This window comes from Monodon monoceros, unplaced genomic scaffold, assembly GCF_005190385.1.
Source record: "Monodon monoceros isolate NGI ecotype Baffin Bay Population unplaced genomic scaffold, NGI_Narwhal_1 Super_Scaffold_1, whole genome shotgun sequence".
NCBI classification, from domain to species: Eukaryota; Metazoa; Chordata; class Mammalia; order Artiodactyla; family Monodontidae; genus Monodon; species Monodon monoceros.
Genome location: NW_021703765.1, coordinates 60474765 through 60493911, shown reverse-complemented (window position 1 = coordinate 60493911; position 19147 = coordinate 60474765). Strand labels below are relative to the sequence as shown.

The window sequence follows — 19147 nt, the reverse complement described above, 5'->3', positions numbered from 1 at the left end:
CAAAATGGAAGACCTAAATAGAGCCATAAAAATGACTACAATAAACATAAATGCTCCCAACATGCTATTATAAGACCCAACAACTATAAGCTAATTTTTAAAAAGCCCGACTGTAAATTATCTAGAAGAAACCTACTTTAAATATAAAAACATAGAGGACCTCTCTGGTGGTCCAGTGGTTAAGACTCTGTGCTCCCAATGCAGGGGGCATGGGTTCGATCCCTGGTCAGGGAAGTAAGATCCCGCATGCCACACAGAGTGGCCAAAAAATAAATAAGTAAATAAAATTAAAAAATAAAAACATACATAAATTGAAAGTAAAAATATACACTATACAAATAACAAAAAAAAGGTGTAATGGATACATTATTATCAGAGAAAGTAGACCTCAAAACAAGGACTATTAACAGGGAGAAGAAAACACACAATGACACAAGGCATCAATTCATCAAGAAGACATGAAAGTCCTAAACATGTACTCTGCTAACAGCAGAACTTCACAACACATGAAGGAAAAACTGATGGAAATGAAAGCAGAAGTAGACAGATACATAATCACAGCTAGAGACTTAAACTCCTCCTCAGCAATCAACTCAACAAATGGCCAGAAAATAGTACAGGAGACCTAATACTATCTATCTACTGGACTGAGCTGACATGAAGTGAACATTCCACCAACAGAACAACTCATACTTCTCAAATATACATGGAACGTTCATCAAGATAGACCATATCCTGTGTTTTAAAACAAACCTTAAGGGCTTCCCTGGCTGTGCAGTGGTTGGCAATCTGCCTGCCAATGCAGGGGACACGGATTCGAGCCCTGGTCTGGGAAGATCCCACATGCCACAGAGCAACTAGGCCTGAGCGCCACAACTACTGAGCCTGCACTCTAGGGCCTGTGAGCCACAACTACTGAAGCCCACGCACCTAGAGCCCATGCTCCACAACAAGAGAGGCCACCACAATAGGAAGCCCGCGCACTGCAACGAGGAGTAGCCCCCACTCTCCACAACTAGAGAAGGCCTGTGCGCAGCAATGAAGACCCAATGCAGCCAAAAAAAAATAAAACAAAACCTTAAAAAATGTAGAGTAACCTCTGTTACTATGTGAGGTGACAGATGTTAACTGGACTGATCATGGCAATCATCTTGCAATATATACAACTATCAAATCATTATGTTGTATACCTGAAACTAATACAATGTTATATGTCAATTATATCTCAAAAAAATGTAGAAGAACCAAAAGCGCACAATGTTCTCTGACCTTATGGATTTAACCTGGAATCAATAACAGAAAGACAACTGGAAAAATCTCCAAATATCTGGGAAACAAACAACATGCTTTTAAATAATCAATGGGCCAAAGAAGAAGTCTCAACAGAAATTGGAAAATATTTTGAACTGAATAAAAATGAAAATATAAAATAGCAAAACTTGTCAGATGCAGCTAAAGCAGGACTTCGAGGAAATTTATAGCATCAAATGCCAAATTAGAAAAGAAGAAAGGGGGAATTCCCTGGTGGTCCACTGGTTAAGACTCCGTGCCTTCACTGCAGTGGGCCTGGGTTCAATCCCTGGTTGGGGAACTAAGGTACCGCAAGCCTCATAGTGTGGCAAAAAAAAAAAAAAATTAAAATAAAGGTTTTCTTTAAAAAAAAAGAAAGAAAGAAAGAAAGAAAAGAAGAAAGGTCTCAAATCAATGACCTAGCTTCTACCTCAAGAAACTAGAAAAAGGAGAAAAATAAGCCCAAAGCCAGGAAAAGGAAGGAAATAATGTCAGAAAAGAAATAAATAAAACAAGAGAATTGTAAAACTACAGAGAAAAATCAGCAAAACCACAGATTGGATCTTTAAAAAGATCAATAAAATAGATAAATCGGTAGCTAGCCTGACAACTGAAAAAAGAGAAGAAACAAATTATAATAATGGAAGAAGGGTTATCACTACAGACACCACTAACCTTAAAAGGAGGATAAGGAAATACCATAAATAACTCAGTGCACATAAATCCAACAACTTAGATGAAATAGAAATTGAAAACCACAGACTAGGGGGTTTCTAGGTCACCTAGAAGAAATGACCTGAATAGCCCTATAGTGACTAAAGGGATTGCACTTTTAGTTAAAATCTTTGCAAAGAAAAGAAAACTCCAGCCCACATGACTTGACTGGCATATTCTACCAAACATTTAAAGAGAAAATAGCCCCAATTCTATATAATTTCTTCCAGAAAACAGAAAAAAAGGGAACATTTCCCAATTCATTTTGAGGCCAGCATGATCCTCATACCAAAAGCAGATAAAGACAGTACAAGAAAAGAAAACCACAAGCCAATATCCCTCATGAATACGGATGTAAAAATCCTCAAAAAAAAAGTAAATCAAATCCAGCAGTATATAAAAAGAATACACTATGGGAGTTTCCCTGGTGGCCCAGTGGTTAAGAATCTGCCTGCCAATGCAGGGGACATGGTGGCGAGCCCTGGTCCGGGAAGATCCCACATGCCGCGGAGCAACTAAGCCCATGTGCCACAACTACTGAGCCTGTGCTCTAGAGCCTGCGAGCCACAACTACTGAGCCTATGTGCAACAGCTACTGAAGCCTGTATGCCTAGAGCCTGTGCTCCTCAACACGAGAAGCCAGTACAACGTGCACAATGAAAAGTAGCCCCCACTTGCCACAACTAGAGAAAGTCCTCGCGCAGCAACGAAGACCTAATGCAGCCAAAAATAAAAATAAAATAAAGAAGTTAAAAAAAAAAAAGAATACACTATGACCAACTAGAGTTTACTTCAGGAACACAAAGCAGATTCAATATTCCAAAATCAATAGAGATAACTCCATCACATTAACACACTAAAGAAGAAAAAACACAAGACCATATCAGCTACACTCATACAGAAAAGGCATCCAGCAAAGTTCAACATCCATTCATGATTTTTAAAAACTATCAGTAAGCATGATCCACAATAGAAAAATGGATAAATTTCATTTCAAGAAAATTAGAAACTTCTGCTCTTTGAAAGATGGTGTTAAGAAAATGAAAAGACAAACTACAGACTGGGAGAAAATATTTGTAAATCATGCATCCACAATATATAAAGAATCCTCAAAATTCATCAGGAAAGCAAAGAAAAAGTAAATAAAATCAGAAAGTATTTAAAAAGAAAGGGCAAAAGATGTGAATAAACACTATAGCCAAGAAGATATGCAAATGCCAAATTAGGACCTGAAAGCATAGTCACCAGCTTTGGTCATCAGGGAAACGCAAACGAAAGCCACAGTCACCTGTACTACACGCTTATGGGAGCAGCCCACATTAAAGACTGACCACACCCCTGGCCGCTGGGAAGCACGTGAAGCAGAAGAACTCTCCTATGAACATACTGGTACAATGGCTTTGGAATAAAGCGTGGCTGTTTCTCCAAAAAAAGTCCCAAACTGGAAACAATCCAAACATCCATCAAGGCTGAACAAACGGTGGTACACCCATACTCAACAACAAAGGGGCACCGATCACGCCTCCCCACGAATCAACCTCAAAATCATATATCGACTAAAAGCAGCCAGAAAAAAAGAGTAAATATTCTATTCTATTTACATAAACTTCTAAAAAGTGCAAACTACCCAGTAGCGACAGGAAACAGATGAGTGGCTCCTGGGGAGGGGCGCTGCAGGGAGTGGGGAGAGGCCTTACAAAGGTCGCAGGTTGGGAGGAAACCCTAGGGATTCCCTAAGGACAGCAGGCACATTCATGTCTTGGGTATGGTGATGCTTACACAGGTGTTGGAACTTATCAAATTATCCACTTTAAATATGTGCACATTTTAGTATATCAGTAATATTTTAAAAAACTCAACAGCAACTAAACAAAAGATCTGAACAGACGACACTTCACCTATAAGGTGTACAGATGGCAAATAAGCACAAGAAGACGCTCAGCATCCTTAGCCTCTAGGGAAATGCAAATGAAAACAACACGGTTCAAATGAAGAAGACAAACCCCCGAGGAAGCCAACGGCCGCTGAGCCACAGGTGAGGATACAAACTGCACACACGCCCTGGATGACAGCCCAGCAGGTCCCTGGAGCACAAAACAGCCGATCGTCAAGTTGCCAGCACTCCGCCGCTGGATATTTAATCTAGAGAAATGAAAACATACGTGCACACAAACACCTGTACCTGACTGGTCTGTTCTATTCAGAATATCGCCCGAATGCGAAATGACAACACACCCTTGAGCAATAAAATAGGAAGAAAGTATTGATGAACGCAACACCATGGACGCCTCCCCAGAAAATCAGAGCGAGTAACAGGCTACATACTGCTTGGCCCTATTCACACGGCATTCTGGAAACGGCAGGGCCAGGTAGACAGCGTGACTGGAGGTGCCAGGGGCCAGAGTCAGGGGTCAGGGGTGGGCTCATGACCAAGGGGCAGCGAGAGGAGGGCTCTGACCATGGAGAGGTTTCTGTACATGTGTTGGGACTCCCTGTAAGTTCGTGTCTTAACAATCAGTCCTGATCGATACCGTGAGTCCACAGTGATGAAGGAAACGACTGAAGAAATAGATCAACAGGGAGAGCAGACAAATCTGAGCAGAATTCCAAGTGACCTGCAAGGCGGTGGAGCTGGACCCCTGCCTGCGAGGGTGTGCGTGGAGGCAGCCCTCCTCACAGGGGAGACCCGACAACCGCCACCGTCCAGGCGATCAAGGTCATGCTGACAGCACGTTCCCTGGGTCTGACACGGTGCGATGGCCCTTTATCTTGGAGGTCTTGCTCCTAGAAACCCAGACCCCAGGCTGATCCCGAGAAACACACACGGCAAATCATAGCGGAGGGTACTCGCCTCAAAACTGTCTCAGGCATCACAGCCCAGAGGGGCCCAAGGGGATGTGACCAAGTGTCACATAGTCCTAGCTGAGGTCCTGGAAAAGGACACAAGAGGAAAACTAAGGAAATCGGAATAAGCTCCAGACTTGGGTGGATCGCAGTGCTCGAGGCTGTTCATCACGGGACGACCGTGCCATCCCCACGCACAACAGTCGCAAGGGGAGGGCACCAGCACCTTCCAGGCACAGGGCAACCACTGGGCCGCCGCCCTCCTGGCCATTTTCGAGGAGGCTATTTTTCAAATAACATATATTGAACAATATTTGGGGGCTATTTTTTCTTGACCTACAGTTAATGGTATTTGATTTACCACTAAGGTATTATGAAAACCCAGTTTCCTGCCTAGATTTTTCTGGCTTTAGATCCAATTTCTCATTCCAGTTAAGGTGACTTTAAACAGATTTAATGCCAATTTTTAAGTGCTTCTATTTAAAGTGATTTCCCATCCTATTTTTGCCCTAATATAAATAGACTTAAATCCATCAACAGCGCCCCCAACACAAGGTAGTCAGTACTCAGCTAAGCAATTTACTGGTAACTTTTATCATCTTCATGCTTATTGTTACTCCCAAAGCAGAGTAGCACCAGGGAAGGGAGATGCTGACCCAGCAGTCCCCTCTCTCTCATGCGGCACGGCCATTCTAGCAGGAAAACTGAGCTGGCCGGTTCTCCAGGCCAGGAGGAACCGAGACCCAGTCCCTCTGCACCTCCCAGGCCACACCTGGACAGGCCATCCTGAGTAGGCCCCGTCGCCCTCCACCTTCCTGATCAGCTCAGACCACAGCAAGGCCCAAATCTCAGAACTGGCCCCTGGAAGTCACGTTACAGACGTGGCGGCCCCAGGGCGGTCCAGGCCAGATCACTGGGAAGCCTCCTGCTTCACAGGACATGGAGGTCTGACCACCACCCCTCCCCCATCTCTGAAACGCAGGGAGGTCCAGGGGAGTTGGCACACAGCGCGTCAGCAACAAGCCCACGACACAGGACAACCCTCTAGGTAGTTAGCCTCTTGTCATCGAGGTCCCTGTGGGTCAGCATCCTGTCCACGGTGCTGGCTCACTGGGTGAGGGCAGCCCAGTGAGTGACACCCAGGCCCCCAGAAGTGGTCCCCCAATAGTAAGGCCGAGGACACAGCCCCCTCCGAGGAGGCCGGACTGGCCCACAATGCTGTAGAGAAGCTGCGGTTCAGGGGTCCAGGTGAGACAGGGGACAGCCTGCTGGGTGACAGCCCTACCCTGTTCCTTGCAGCTCGCTCCCTGGGCCAAGGAAAACGCACCAGCCGCCCTGCCTTCCTGCAGACTGCCACGCATGGGCTCAGCCCAGGGAGGACCTGGCCTCAGCACCAGCCCTGGCCCCCACCTCCCGCCCGTGCCTGCAGAGCCCCGCCCAGGCCCGGGTGCAGCGGCAGGTTTGCCCAGGGAACTCAAACTTCACAAAGAAACCATCTCTGGAGTGGGCTCTGCGTGGCCATTCGGAGTCAAAGGCATGCTTCATAGCCCTCCTGAGCCCGTGCACGGCCAGGGCCCCTTCCCCTTTGAAGCCTCTGGTGAGTGATTGAAGCGTCTCCTTTCTGAGAGGCAGATAGCACAGTGTAATCTGACTCTAAGCCCCGGGATAAAGGTAGTTTGTTTCCTCTCAGCCTTTCTGTCAACACCTCCTCAGTAATTAGCCCTAATTATTACCAAGGGCCAGCCTCCCATTCGGTTATTAAATCAGAAATAGTATCGTGGCCGGGCATCTCTCAACGCCCGGCTGGCGACCTTGGATTCACTGAATCCTCTGTCAGTATCCATGGCTTCAAAGATGCGGATCCTGGAGAGGGGTTCCGGGGAGGCAGCTCCCTGGCCCGGGGAGGGGGTGGGGAGGAGGACGGTGCCACAAGCGGCCCCATGCTTAGCGGGCCTCAGAGCCCATTGGGGAGGCGGGAACCAGGCACCATCCCTACACTGCCTTCCCCCAACCCAGCCATGCCTGCCTCCCGGGGCCTGACGTGTCCGTGTGTGTGGGGGTGGGGGGAGACTAGGAACACCCTCATAGCCCTTCCCTGGGCCTGCCCGCCTCTGGCACAGCGTCACCCAGAAGCCCAGGTGGTGGCCTCAGTTGCGCCCGGTTGTGCATGGCCTGAGGCTGGCAGGCCCGTGCTGGCTGTTCTGCACGTGCGCGGGGAAGACTCCTGAGCCCAGCCGGCAGGAGCCCCCCGAGTCCCGACTACAGCCTACCCACCCCGCCCCCTGTGCGCAGGGCACCTCCCTGTGAGCCAGAGGGCCCACAAGCAAACTCGGGGATGGCTGTGGACATGAGTTTCAGAAGTGGAGCTGAGTGCTGTGCTCCTGAGACCCGGGGAGGACAGCCACCCACCCGTCCTGGGCCTGAGCCTCTTGTTCAATCCAAGAGAAGCAAGTCACCTGCTCCTGCAAAGCCTGGGAGGGACGCTGCTCCCTCTGGCAGGATCCACTGCTCAGGCAGCAGCAGCGCTGACCTCACATCCCTGGGGCAGCATCCCAGGCCCTTGGGCAGCTGCCAGCAATTCGTGTGAAGCCCCTTGGGAGTGTCCTTTCCAACTTGCCCCGTGTTTGGGGAAGATGGCCACGGAGGACCAGGCTCCTCCGCTGGGGTCAAGGTCCACGTGATATGATGGGTGCCTGGGCAGAGGTGAGCACAGCCCGTTCTCCCCTAAGCACCTCTGCGGCCTGACCAACACAAGGTATGAAAGGCTTCCTACAGCTGAGGGCTTGGAGGCACCAACTGGACTCCTTGGGATGGGGGGACAGGCCATCATTGCCGGGCCAGGAGGAAATGCCAGGGTGAGGAGCCACTGGTCCAGGAGCTGGAGATAGCAGGAAGGAAGGCCACTTGGGTGTTCTCAGCTGGCCTGCCTGGCACTTAGGGGCCAGGGTGGGACCGGCTAGCAATGGGTTGCCGCCCTGGTTGTTCCCGGTGAATGCACAGAAAAGCTCCATGTTTTACAGGAAGTGGGACCATTCCCAGGCACCAGCACCGGCCTCTGGGGCCGACTACCGCCAGGAGGGATGGTCCACAAGGGCCAGTTCCCCAGGGCTGACATCAGTGCCCAGATGGCCCTCCCCAGGGCCTGGGATGGGGCTGATGCCCGCAGGCTGGTGCCCAGGAAGTTCCCGTGAACCCAGTCCCTCTTGGAGAGGGGCCCCTAAGCATGGTAGTGGTGAAGGGCGCTATCACTTGAGGCCTCTCGGGGGCCGATGTGGCACTCCCAGCGGCACCGTGGCTGCACTTCTGCCACCCGCACAGGCAGGTGTAAGGGCGTGGGCTCACTCCCGACCGCTGGCCCAGGCCGGCACTGCTCAGACACACAGGTGGAAAGCAGCCAGGGACGTCCCTCTTCACCTTCTTACGGCCCCGCCAACAGGGAGACAGGGCACCCGGGGAGAAGGAACGGGCTGTCAAGGGCGCCCTGCAGGCCAGGAGATTCCAGAGTCACGTGAAAGGAAGAATGTTTAAACTTGGGAATATAGAGTAACATCTTTGCACCCTCTGTAGGGGTCCCAGATACAGAACTGGGCACATCCTGCTCGGGGCTGGAGCAGCTCTGCACACAGGGGCGATGTCAGAAGGATGCTCACGACAGCACTGCCCAAGACTGCAAAGATGGGAAACAAACCCATGTCGGGTGTTCTGATGGCCCAGCTGTCTCCCCCAAGTTCCCATGTTGAAGCTCCACTCCCAGCACCTCAGACGTGGTTGTGTCCAGAGGCTTCAAAGAGGGGATTAAGCTTCAATGCGGTCATATGGTGGGCCCTGATCCAATAGGACCGGTGTCCTCATAAGGGGGCGAGGACACAGACACACTGAGGGAGACCGTCAGGGGACACACAGCGAGGTGAGGGGTCTTGGGAGCAGCCAACCCTGCCAACACCTGGATCTCGGATGCCCAGGCTCCAGGACCGGGAGGAAGCACCTCCTGTCGCTTAGGCCACGCAGCCTGAGCAGGTGCGCACGGGCATCTCTCCCCACAGCCCATGTGGCCCCCCCTCATGGCTGCACGGCTGTGTCCCGTGGCTTGGCGCTGAGGGCCCCACCCACTTCGCGGGAGGGCGCAGCAGCTCCCTCAGGCCAGGTGAACGGAGGGGAGTGATGCGCACCACTAGTGGTTCACAGCGGTCCTTCCCCAGTCTCTGCGGTCATGGAGAAATGTAGCCAGTGGAGCCCTGTCGGCACGACCCGAGGGACCACAATGGATGGGGTGGCCACGATGTGGAGGTTCTGTTCCTGCAGCACAGTCGGCCCGCCCTGACCAACACAGCGCCAGCAGCCTGGTGACCGCACTCCTCGCTGCCGGACCTCCAGGCTGTTAACAAGGCGGTGACCCCCACTGGGCACTCAGCCCTACCCCGCCCCCTTGAGGACCGGTGATTCCAATGGCTCATGGTTCAGCCGAGACCATGGAGCGAGCAGCCGCCACCTGCATGCGGGCCAGGGTTCAGCGCGCCCAGAGGCCTCCTGCGGTTCCCGGCACCTAGAATGTCTGGAATCACAGCAGAAAATCTGCCCGTACCTCCCCATGGTGCTTTTGTGACTTTTTACCGTTAAATCTTTAATCCACCTGAAGCACGGCTGGCACACAGTGAGTTTCACTGTTTTCCAGACAACTGACCAGCTGCTCCAAGTCCTCTCACTGAATGATCCACTTTACCCCCATTAATTGGAAACAGCCCTGCCAGCGTGAACTAAACCCCTGTATTTATTCGGCTTTATTTACAAGTTCTCTGCTCATCCTTCCATACCAATTTCCACGTCCTTTCGTTCCTGCAGCTTTAAAAAATGTTCTGTATCTCACAGTACCTCATCCTCAATACTTCCGGTGTTAGAAGTTTTCTTGGACACGGGCGCTTTACAAACCCTCCCACAGTGCCCACCGTGTCCCAGCTTTAGAAAATGAGACCTCCGGGTATTTCCAAGGGAAGCAAGGGACAGACACAATGGTCTGGAATGCACGCCCCAGCACAGCCCACCCTGAGCACATCCAGCAACCCTGCCAGGCCCAGAGCACCCTCCTCTGGGTGGGCTGCCTACGTGTGCAGAGCCAGGAACGGCCATGACCCAAGGGCCCTTCTCCTGCCACACACAGCAGAGCCCCCTCTCCTGGCCCTCTGTGTTCCTTCTCCCCCCCAGAGGAGAGCAGCTGGGTCATCACATCTGCCCAAAGGCAGGGCACAGTGCCAGCTAAATATGGGGCAGTCACTTTGCGGAACCATAGGCGCTGCCAGTCTGGAAGGCCAGCGCCCTCCCACCCTCTCCCGACCCCAGGAATGGGTGACCTTGCCCTCACAACTGAGGCCTGCCCTCCCGTCCTTTTCTTCATGGCCAGGGCACACCAACAGAACCCATTTTCCACAGGTCATCTGTCCAGTCTCTCCCCAAAGCCCCCGGGCCTGCCATTGCAGATGACCCTCATGAGAGGTATGCTGGACCATAACCCGAGCCTGCAGGAGCCGTCTGGGGCCCGAGGGGGAAAAGGCCCCCAGTGAGACTGGGGGTCAAAAGGGAAGATGGAAATCTTGGGCTGAGGGAACTCACTCCAGGTCCACTAACTGGAGATGGGAGAGGCAGCCTGTGCAGAGGGCTGCTGACTGGGCCACCCGCCCCAGAGGGCAGCTCTGGGGCCCCAACGTTGCTAACGACACCAGACCCATAGGTGGGCCAGGCCACAGCTGACCAGGACAGCCTGCAGGAGGAGGGCCCGGGCCTGAGCAATAGCATGGGGGCAGCAGTGTGACCAGGCTGGGCTGGAACATCCAAATTCCTCCACTGGATCAGAATCAAGGGTGCACACTGATTTCTTATCAGCTTGCTTGTTTCGCTTTGGGGCTACATCAGCTTCCCACCTACTTCTAAGACTCGCAGCTGTTTTACTTATGAGGTGTCTGTGCCGTAAAATAACTCAGAAATAAAACCACCTGAACCCAGAACATTTTCAAGCAAATTACTAATGAAGTAATCCCAACAATGTCTATTTTACTTAAAATTTACCATTTGCTTATTACTTTCCTTCCGAAAATGACTTTCTGATTGCAGTTATATTTCCACTTCTTTTTCTTTCCTATTCTCCAGGAAGGTGTTTTGTTTTCCCAATTATAGGACCCACAGGGGCCTGAAGTGTTTGCCTATCTGTCCCTCGGAGCAGATGCACTGTGCCTGTCCTGTGCTGACCTGGGCTGGAGAAGCCCCCCAGTCAGCTCTGTTACTAGAAAACCCTCCCTGTGCAGAGCGGGTACTCCTTCACTCCACCCTCGGCCCTGGGGACTCACAGCCCTGGCCTGCTGCCTGCTCACTTCACCGCTGGCCTGGAAGATAGTTATCAAGGCCACACCCCTCCCACCAAGCCTCCCACTCCCACCCATTCAGCCAGACCCTGCAAGGATCCAAGCCCCTGCCATGAACCACACCTGCAACGCTGACCGGGTGCTCGCAGCTGGGCCCAGACTCTGCTCCCACTGATGGACAAGGACTCACTCAGCCATGGATCCAACCCACGTTTAATAGCACCGACTGTGTAGCAGGGACACGAGGTTGACTGATGGGAGCCCTGCCCTAGGGACTCACAGTCCATCCAGAGGCACAAGTCATTACAGCGCTGGGCGTTGAGTGCTGAAGCAGCCAAGTGCACGAGTGGGTGTGGAGGCAGGATGCTGAAGAGCAGAGGGGAGGGCAGCGCGGGCCAAAACAAGACTAGATGCTAACACTGCAGGCAAATGCCTGAAAGGGAGCTGAGACTGGCAAGGAGGCCCCCACTCCACCCTCCTGCATTAAAGCTGTCCCAGTGGGCCAGGGCTGCTGGTAAGCCCGTACGTAGGGAAGCACCCTTCTCTGCCAAGACACCCTCCCACTTACACTGAATAGTGAGAGCAGCTGCTTCCTCCATGCAGCCTTCCTTAACTTCCAGTCCAGAGGATAGGGGACACAGGGAGCAGAGGCTGGGGCAGGAGTCAAAGCAGACACCACAGGAGTTAGGTCCAAAAGGGCTGGCACAGCTGACCCAGTCCAGTCCCAGCCAGCACCGAAGGGGGTGGGTTTGGGGGGGACTAGTTACAAGGACTGTACAAACTTGATGGGGACTGATCTACGCAATTCTTTCCAACTAGCGGGAACAGGCCAGGTGAGAAGGCGCTTCCCAACAAGGTGTTGGGATGCAGCCAAGAGCCCAGTGGGAGGCAGCCTCTGGGCCACTGAGTTGGAGAATGAGGGGCACAGGGCAGAGGCCACTGTCCTGCTGTGCCCTGGGGTGGGAGTTTAAGCGGAGCTGTTTGTGCTCAGACACGGTAGACGCCAAACAAGTCCATCTCCTGCCCAGCAATGGGGCAAGTGGACAGGGCACTACCTGGTGCACCCCATCTAGAGTTAGCTGGCAATACCCCACTGTCCTGACAGGGGGGCCGTGGGGTTCCCTGGTCACGCAGACCACTTCATGACAAGGGGGCACTGCCATACCTGCCCAGGCCGTGTTCGGAATCCAGTGCTGTGGGTTGGGGCGTGGGACAGAATGGTGGCTCTCCTGGGGTGGCTGGGGTGTCCACTGCCCCCTGTGGGGTACCTAAGGATGCCTCCTGGCCTGCCTCTGTCTCAGAAACCTCCTCCTTTGTTTTCTGGGGTCCTGGACCCCCTGGGTTAGTGGGACCTGGTTTCTGGGCAGGGGGTTCAGCAGATTCTGCAACTGCAAGGACAGGTTTGGGGGCCGCCTCCCCTGGCTGGGAAGATGGCCCCATGGGACCAGGACCAGCGCTGCCTGCAGAGTTGGACAAGGCAGAAGGTTCCACAGGCCCAGAGCTGCTCTCCATGGCTAGTAGCTGCTCAGGTAGAGCATTTCTAGATGTGGAATTGGAACTAGAAAACAGTGGGGGTGGCCAGAGCAGCGGGGACAGACCTGGGGGGAGTGCCCATGTTGAGGGCCAAGGCCTCTGAGAACCTAGCTAAGTACTGTCTCACCACAGGCAGCTGTGGGGCCACTGGTGGCTGGCTCGAGGCCAGAGGCAAAGAACAGGGCCCTGCAGCGTGGTACTCAGCAAAGTTGTTTGGGTTTTGAATAACTTCCTCAAGATCCTGGCAAAAAAGCTCATAGTTGTCAGGCAGGGGCAGGTCCCCATTGAGGTAGGGGGCTGCCCACGCCCGGGCTCGGCCCGTCAGGCGCCCGAGGATCTCGCAGACGTGGCTGAGGTTGTCCCGGTAGTGCTCAAAGCGGAAGGACATGTAATCGCCCAGCTGGGCCAGAAAGCGGTCCAGCAGCCAAGGGGAGCCATCGAAGGTGCCTGGGTCTGAGCCGGGCACCCAGTGGAAGTCCACCTTGAGGGGCTGCAGGCCCATGCGCATTGCTGGGGGGCCCCTCTCCGCGGGCTTACAGCCCACAGCACCACTCGCTGAGCTCTTCTGCTCCATGGTCGTGCGCACACACACAGGGTCCCCACAGCAGGGCCGCTCAATCCAGGGATCCACTAGGGGGGTGTACGCAACCCCAGGAGTGGCCCCGTCCTCCTGCCAGGGGTGTGCATTGGCGTAGTTGGCTGCCGCCCGGATGGGATTGCGAGGGCCCTGGCGCCGGCCACGAGGCATGCTGGGAGCAGACGGGAGCTGCCACGTCAACTAGAGAAAGAAGGGGGAGAGGAGGGAGGGACGGCGCCCAGAGGGTGGGCAGAAGCGGCGCGCAGACACAACGGGATAGACGGTTGCGAAGGGGTGCTCCAGGCAAGTGCTGAGCGGGGAGCTGACCACTGCGGCCTCAGAAGAGCTGAGAAGAGCTGATGGGACTGTCAGACGCAGGCCACCATCCGAGGCGATCTGTCCAAAAACAAGGTGGGAAGAGTGGGAACTAGGCCCAACCACCACCACTGGGCAGCCGACCCTGGGCCCCCACCAGGAGCTCTCCATGCAAGGGGGCCCAGAGGCCTGCCTGGGAGGTCCCAGAAAGCAGGTACACGCCACCTGGGATGTTTCAAGGGCAAGATGTGATGGCAGTGATGTCAATCCCAGGAGGCCAGATCAGGGGGCCAGATCAGATCCCCCTGGGCTTCCTTGGACGGCCTGGATGGCTGTCAAAGAATTTCAGGAGTGACAATAACAACCTTCACTGACGGCTCTAGTCATGGCCAACAATGACCCCTGATGAGGCTGACCCCGAGGCACGGTGGTGAGTAAAGTCACTCGTCTGTGGCCACACACGCCAACCAGTTAGTGACAGAGGCAGCTGACCCCACGACACATCACCACGCCATTTACAAGCTACGCTTCACAGTCCTGTGAACCGTCTCCCAGCCGCCCAAGCACTGTACTGTCAGGTGCAGAGTGTGTCATAAGATCTTTTTACATCACAGCCCCAGAAGCATGGCAAGCACTACCTGTGTGCCTTCCAGGTTTCCCCCCACCCCCACACCCGTCCTGTGTCTCCCAGACTCATGTCGCTACTCACAGTGCAGCCACCCCACCCCAAACACATCCTCCCTGCATTCCCCTCCCTGTCAACAGCCCAGAATCCGAACCCGAGTTAAATTCCACTTGCTCTGTCTACTCTCCCCACCCCAAGGTGGTCCCTGCAAAGGGCCTGGAAAACAGTGACCATCACCCCTGAGCAGCCCAAAGAAACGCAAAACAAAAAAGGAGGTGCAGTTCCCATCGGATGCCAGGAGCCCTCCCGCAGTCCAGCCTGAGGGTAGCCACCTCCCCAGTCTCCCTGCAACACGAGGTCCACTCCTGGCCTGCACAGAGCGCTCTCTGCTTCACCCCTCCTGGCGCGATTTCCCCAACAAGCCCTCCACACACACACACACCCCGCCCCCCACTGCTCAACCGGCTCCCACCTAGGGGCGCCAGTCTGCACTCACCTTCGGGGCGGCTTCCCACGTGTTTACCTACCCCCATCTGCGGGAGCTCCTCCAGGGGGCACGGCCTGTTGGTCTTTCCGCCCAGGACCTCCCAGGGCGGCCTGCAGCATTCGGAGCCGCCAGGGGCCCCAGCACCTGCCTCCCCAACCCCCAACGCTGGTGGCGAGGCGGGGGGTGGGGGTCTTCCACCCGAAAGCCCGTCCCATCCTAACACTAAAAACACGCTAGGGCGGTAGAGACCGAAGACAGCAGGTAAATGCCGTCCAGTCCAGTTCCTCACCGAGCGCTGAAAAAAAGGTGACCACGAACCACTCCCACTCCTGCCCCCTGTGAGGGGAGGCAGCCGCTGCCTTGAGCGCCCAGGACCCCGCCCCGCCTGGCTCTCACTAATTCGGGGAGCGATGTCCCCAGCCTGCCCGGCGCCGAGGGACCCGGCCCTTCCCCGGGACAGGACAGCGTGCGCCCGCGGAGCCGAGGCCGCGCCCGGTTCAGGCGCCGCCGCACGAAGCCCACCTACCTGCGGCCACGCGGCGCCACGACGGTCCGGTTCCCTCGACAGCGAGTCCGAGCGCACCTACAAAACGGACGAGACCGGCCGCCGTGAGGCGAGGCCAGGGCCGGCGCGGACCGAGGTCGGGAAGGGACGGAAGGGCGCGGACCCCAACGCACTAACCCGACGGCCGCAGCCCGCGACCCCAGCCGCAAGCAGCGTGAGCCCCAGCACCGCCTTGTCGTGCGGCCACGCCCCCTGCGTGCGCGCGGCCGACCCCTACGTCCCCGCGCCGGCTCCCGGAACGCCCCTCGCTGGCCTCCCAGCCGCGCTGCGCCTGCGCCCTGCGTTGTGAAGCCTCGGTCGCGCAGGCGCTTCCGGGCCCTGCCAGCGGGGCAGCAGGGCGCGAGGGTTGATGGGAGGGCGCTCAGCCGGACGCCGCGCGGAGTGCCACGAGAGCAGGTGGGGCCGCGTGCGCAGGCGCAGGAAGGGCAGGGTCCGTAGGGCGGGTGGGGCCGCGTGCGCAGCCGCCGGCGGCGCGCTGCGCTGAGGAGCGGCTCGGTGCGGCGGGATCGTGGCGCCCACTTGGCTCTAGCTGGGACTCAGGGACAGACGCGGCGACAACTGCACTGAGTGCTGAGCGTCAGGAGGGCTGTTGGGGGCCGAGGGCACCTGGGAGGGTTGGCACAGAGGGGCTTCAGCGTTTCCTGGACGGAGTGCCCGGAGAATACCCGTAGCTGGAGACCAGCAGGGGCCGGGCGCGTATGTGCGCCCAGGAGCGACGGGGCGGGGCTGGCCCCGAGGACCGTCCCCTGAGGGCCCGGTTCCCTCGCCATGGGCGGGCTGGCTCGACTCACCCCTCAAGGCTGGACCCTGAGCGGCTGCCCAGCCAGCGCCCCGGCACTGGAGGCGCCGGTGCGGGGGAGAGCTGTTGCCCTACGTGCGAGACCTCTAGCACCTCGTGCCCCGGGGCCCCCAGGTGGGGACAGGTTACCAGGGCCAAGGCGGCCGAGGTCACTGGAAGTGATGTAACACCAGCTCCCTTTCTGCCCTGGTCTAGCGACTTCTTTCATGAAACCATCTCTGAAATGTTATCTGCATTTACAGCCAAACTCACTTGCTTTGATCCTTGAAACAGAATCAAAGATTACACTGTACCTTCTCAGGGTTTGTGGGGATTTCAGCAGCCTCGCCAAAAATAATAGAGGTGGCACCCTGCCAGGAAACGCCTCCTGGAAGTGTGAATGAAACTTGTATTTTTCGGTTGTGTCTTTCCTAATTGACCTGATAATTTAAACTTCCTGCTTCAAAGGAGAGGGGGAGTTCCCGACAGAGTTCCCGACAGTTTGGCAGCTAAGGCCAACTCAGGGCAGTCAGCGGAGAGTGGGCAGCAGACTTGTGCAAAACACCCAACCACACCCACCCAACTGGGCCACACCATCAGAAAATACCTTTTTGGGTCCAAAACTTTATTTTGTTATTCAGGCCATCTTCTATGTATATATATTTTTTAAATTGTGGTAAAATATACATAAAATTTATTTTAACCATTTTTAAGTCTACATTCAGTGGCACTAAGTATATTCATATTATTATGCAACCTTCACCACCAACATCTCCAGAACTTTTTCATTACCCCAAACAGAAACTCTGTCCGCATTAAACACTCCTCCTCACCACCCCTTTCCCAAGCTCCCAGTAACCTCTATTCTACTTTGTCTATATTAATTTGCCTATTCTAGGTACCTCGTATAGTTGGAATCACATATTATTTGCCATTTCACTTAGAAGAATGTTTTAAAGGTTAATCCATGGTGTGGCACCTATCAGACTTATTGTTCCTTTTTAACACAATAATATTCCTTTCTACATATATACAACATTTTGTCTATCCATTCATCTGTTGGTGGACACTTGGGTTCCTCCCATCTTTTGGCTGTTGTGACTGATGCTGCTGTGAATGTGGGTATACAAATATCTGTTTGAGTCCCTGCTTTCAATTGTTTTGGGTATGTACCTAGGAGTGGAATTGCTGGGTCATATGGTAATGCTATGTTTAACTTTTTGAGGAACTGCCAAATTTTCTACAGTGGTTGTATGAGTTTTCATTCCCGCCAGCAATGCACAAGGGTTCCAATTTCTCCACATCTTCACTAACAGGTGTTCTTTTCTTTTTTTTTTTTTTTTTTTAAATAATGGCTATCTTAATGGGCGTGATATGGTACCTTGTGGTTTTGATTTGCATTTCCCTAGTGACTAGTGATGTTCAGCATCTTTTCATGTGCTTATTGGACCTGGATGTGTGTTTGAACTGGGAGGCCCAGAGGCAGTCGTCAGGCTCTGAAGTGTTCAGGGTTGGTGTCAGGTCTGTGGCTCCCCAGAGCCAGGGCAGCAAGGAAACAGGGACACGCAGCCCAAGAGGTGACGCCAGCTGCCTGAGGACTGCCAGCCTGTTAAGCCTGCCTGTGCTGCTTGCCCCTGGACCTTCCTCAGGGCCCGTCCCTAGAGCCTGCTGGTGGACAGCAGAACCCAGAACCATTCCTGCCATTTCTTTGTTCAAATTTGCTCTGGTCACTCCTACCTTAGTTCTTGTAGTGCAAGCAATCACTCCAGCTGTCACCTAAATGTCTTCATTTCTCCCTCATTTTTGAATAATATTTCTGGGTTGGCTTTCTTTCTGAATGTAGATTTCATTCCATTTCTTCTCACCTTCATTTTTTCGATGTGCAGTCAGACACATGTAACGTGTCCTTATTCCTCCAACTGTTCTCACAGTTTCCTCTTTGTCTTTGATTTTCAAGAGCTTGACTGTGATATGCCTGCCTGCCTGGCTGTTTGTTTTTATGTTTATACTGCTTGAGATTTGTTGGGATTCTTGGATCTATAAGTTGATCCAAAATTCATGAAATTTCAGGTCATCATTTCTTCAAATTTTTTTTATGCCCCATTCTCTCTCTTTTCTCCCTCTGAAGCACGATTATATTAAACTTTATTTCTTTTTTTAAAAAATATTTATTTATTTGGCTGTGCCGGGTCTTAGTTGCGGCACGTGGGATCTTTGTTGCTGCATGCAGGATGTGCGTTGCGGCGTGTAGGCGCTTAGTTGCGGCGTGCAGGCGCTTAGTTGCGGCACGTGGGATCTAGTTCCCTGACCAGGGATCGAATCTGGACCCCCTGCACTGGGAGCTCGGAGTCTTAACCGCTGGACCACCAAGGAAGTCCCTAGACTTTCTACTGTGGTCTCTCAGATCCATATTACCTCTATTGTTACTCTCTATTCTTTTGATTGGACAATTCTTATTTGTCTTCAAGATCATTGACCCTTTCTTTTGCTATCTCCAAACTGTTCTTAAAATCCGTTAAAGTCCATCAAGTTACATTTTCATTTATTGTTATACTTTTCAGTTTTAGAATTTCTATTTGGTTCTCTTTGACCATTTCCGTTTCTCTGCTAAAATTCTCTGTGGTCATTCATTATGGCCAATTTTTCCCTTGAGGACTTACATATATTTATAAAAGCTGTTTTAAAATTTAATTCCAGGGACTCCCCTGGAATCCGCCTGCCAATGCAGCAGACACAGATTCGAGCCCTGGTCTGGGAAGATCCCACATGCTGCGATGCAACTAAGCCCATGCGCCACAGCTACGGAGCCTGCACTCTAGAGCCTGTGAGCCACAATCACTGAGCCCGCATGCCACAACTACTGAAGCCCACACGCCTAGAGCCCATGCTCCACAACAAGAGAAGCCACCTCAATAAGAAGCCCACACACCGCAACAAAGAGTAGCCCCTGCTCTGCAATTAGAGAAAACCCGCGCACAGCAACAAAGACCCAATGCAGCCAAAAATAAATAAATAAATAAATTTATTTTTAAAAAATTTAATTCCAACATCTGGATCATCTTGGGGCTG

General features: G+C 53.4%; 2 protein-coding genes across 4 annotated transcripts in view; both read right to left on the bottom strand.

Annotated features, from left to right (window-relative positions):
- Window positions 1-15474, bottom strand: part of GNB1L (G protein subunit beta 1 like) — a 46822-nt gene extending 31348 nt beyond the window's left edge. The window contains exons 1-2 of one of the 3 annotated variants that reach the window (XM_029224872.1): window positions 15418-15474; window positions 15262-15318 (exon numbers count right to left, since the gene is read on the bottom strand). The gene's annotated coding sequence lies outside the window, so the exon portion shown is untranslated. Of the gene's footprint in view, window positions 1-15261 lie in introns of all 3 variants that reach the window. The other 2 variants (XM_029224882.1, XM_029224862.1) reach the window with 2 other exon arrangements.
- Window positions 8086-15436, bottom strand: RTL10 (retrotransposon Gag like 10). Its single transcript, XM_029224850.1, is given in 5 exon segments — window positions 8086-11849; window positions 12364-12761; window positions 12763-13704; window positions 15262-15318; window positions 15414-15436. Coding segments are annotated over 3 exon segments (1353 nt in total). The 5' UTR covers window positions 13480-13704; window positions 15262-15318; window positions 15414-15436; the 3' UTR covers window positions 8086-11611.
- Window positions 15475-19147: the final 3673 nt, after the last annotated feature.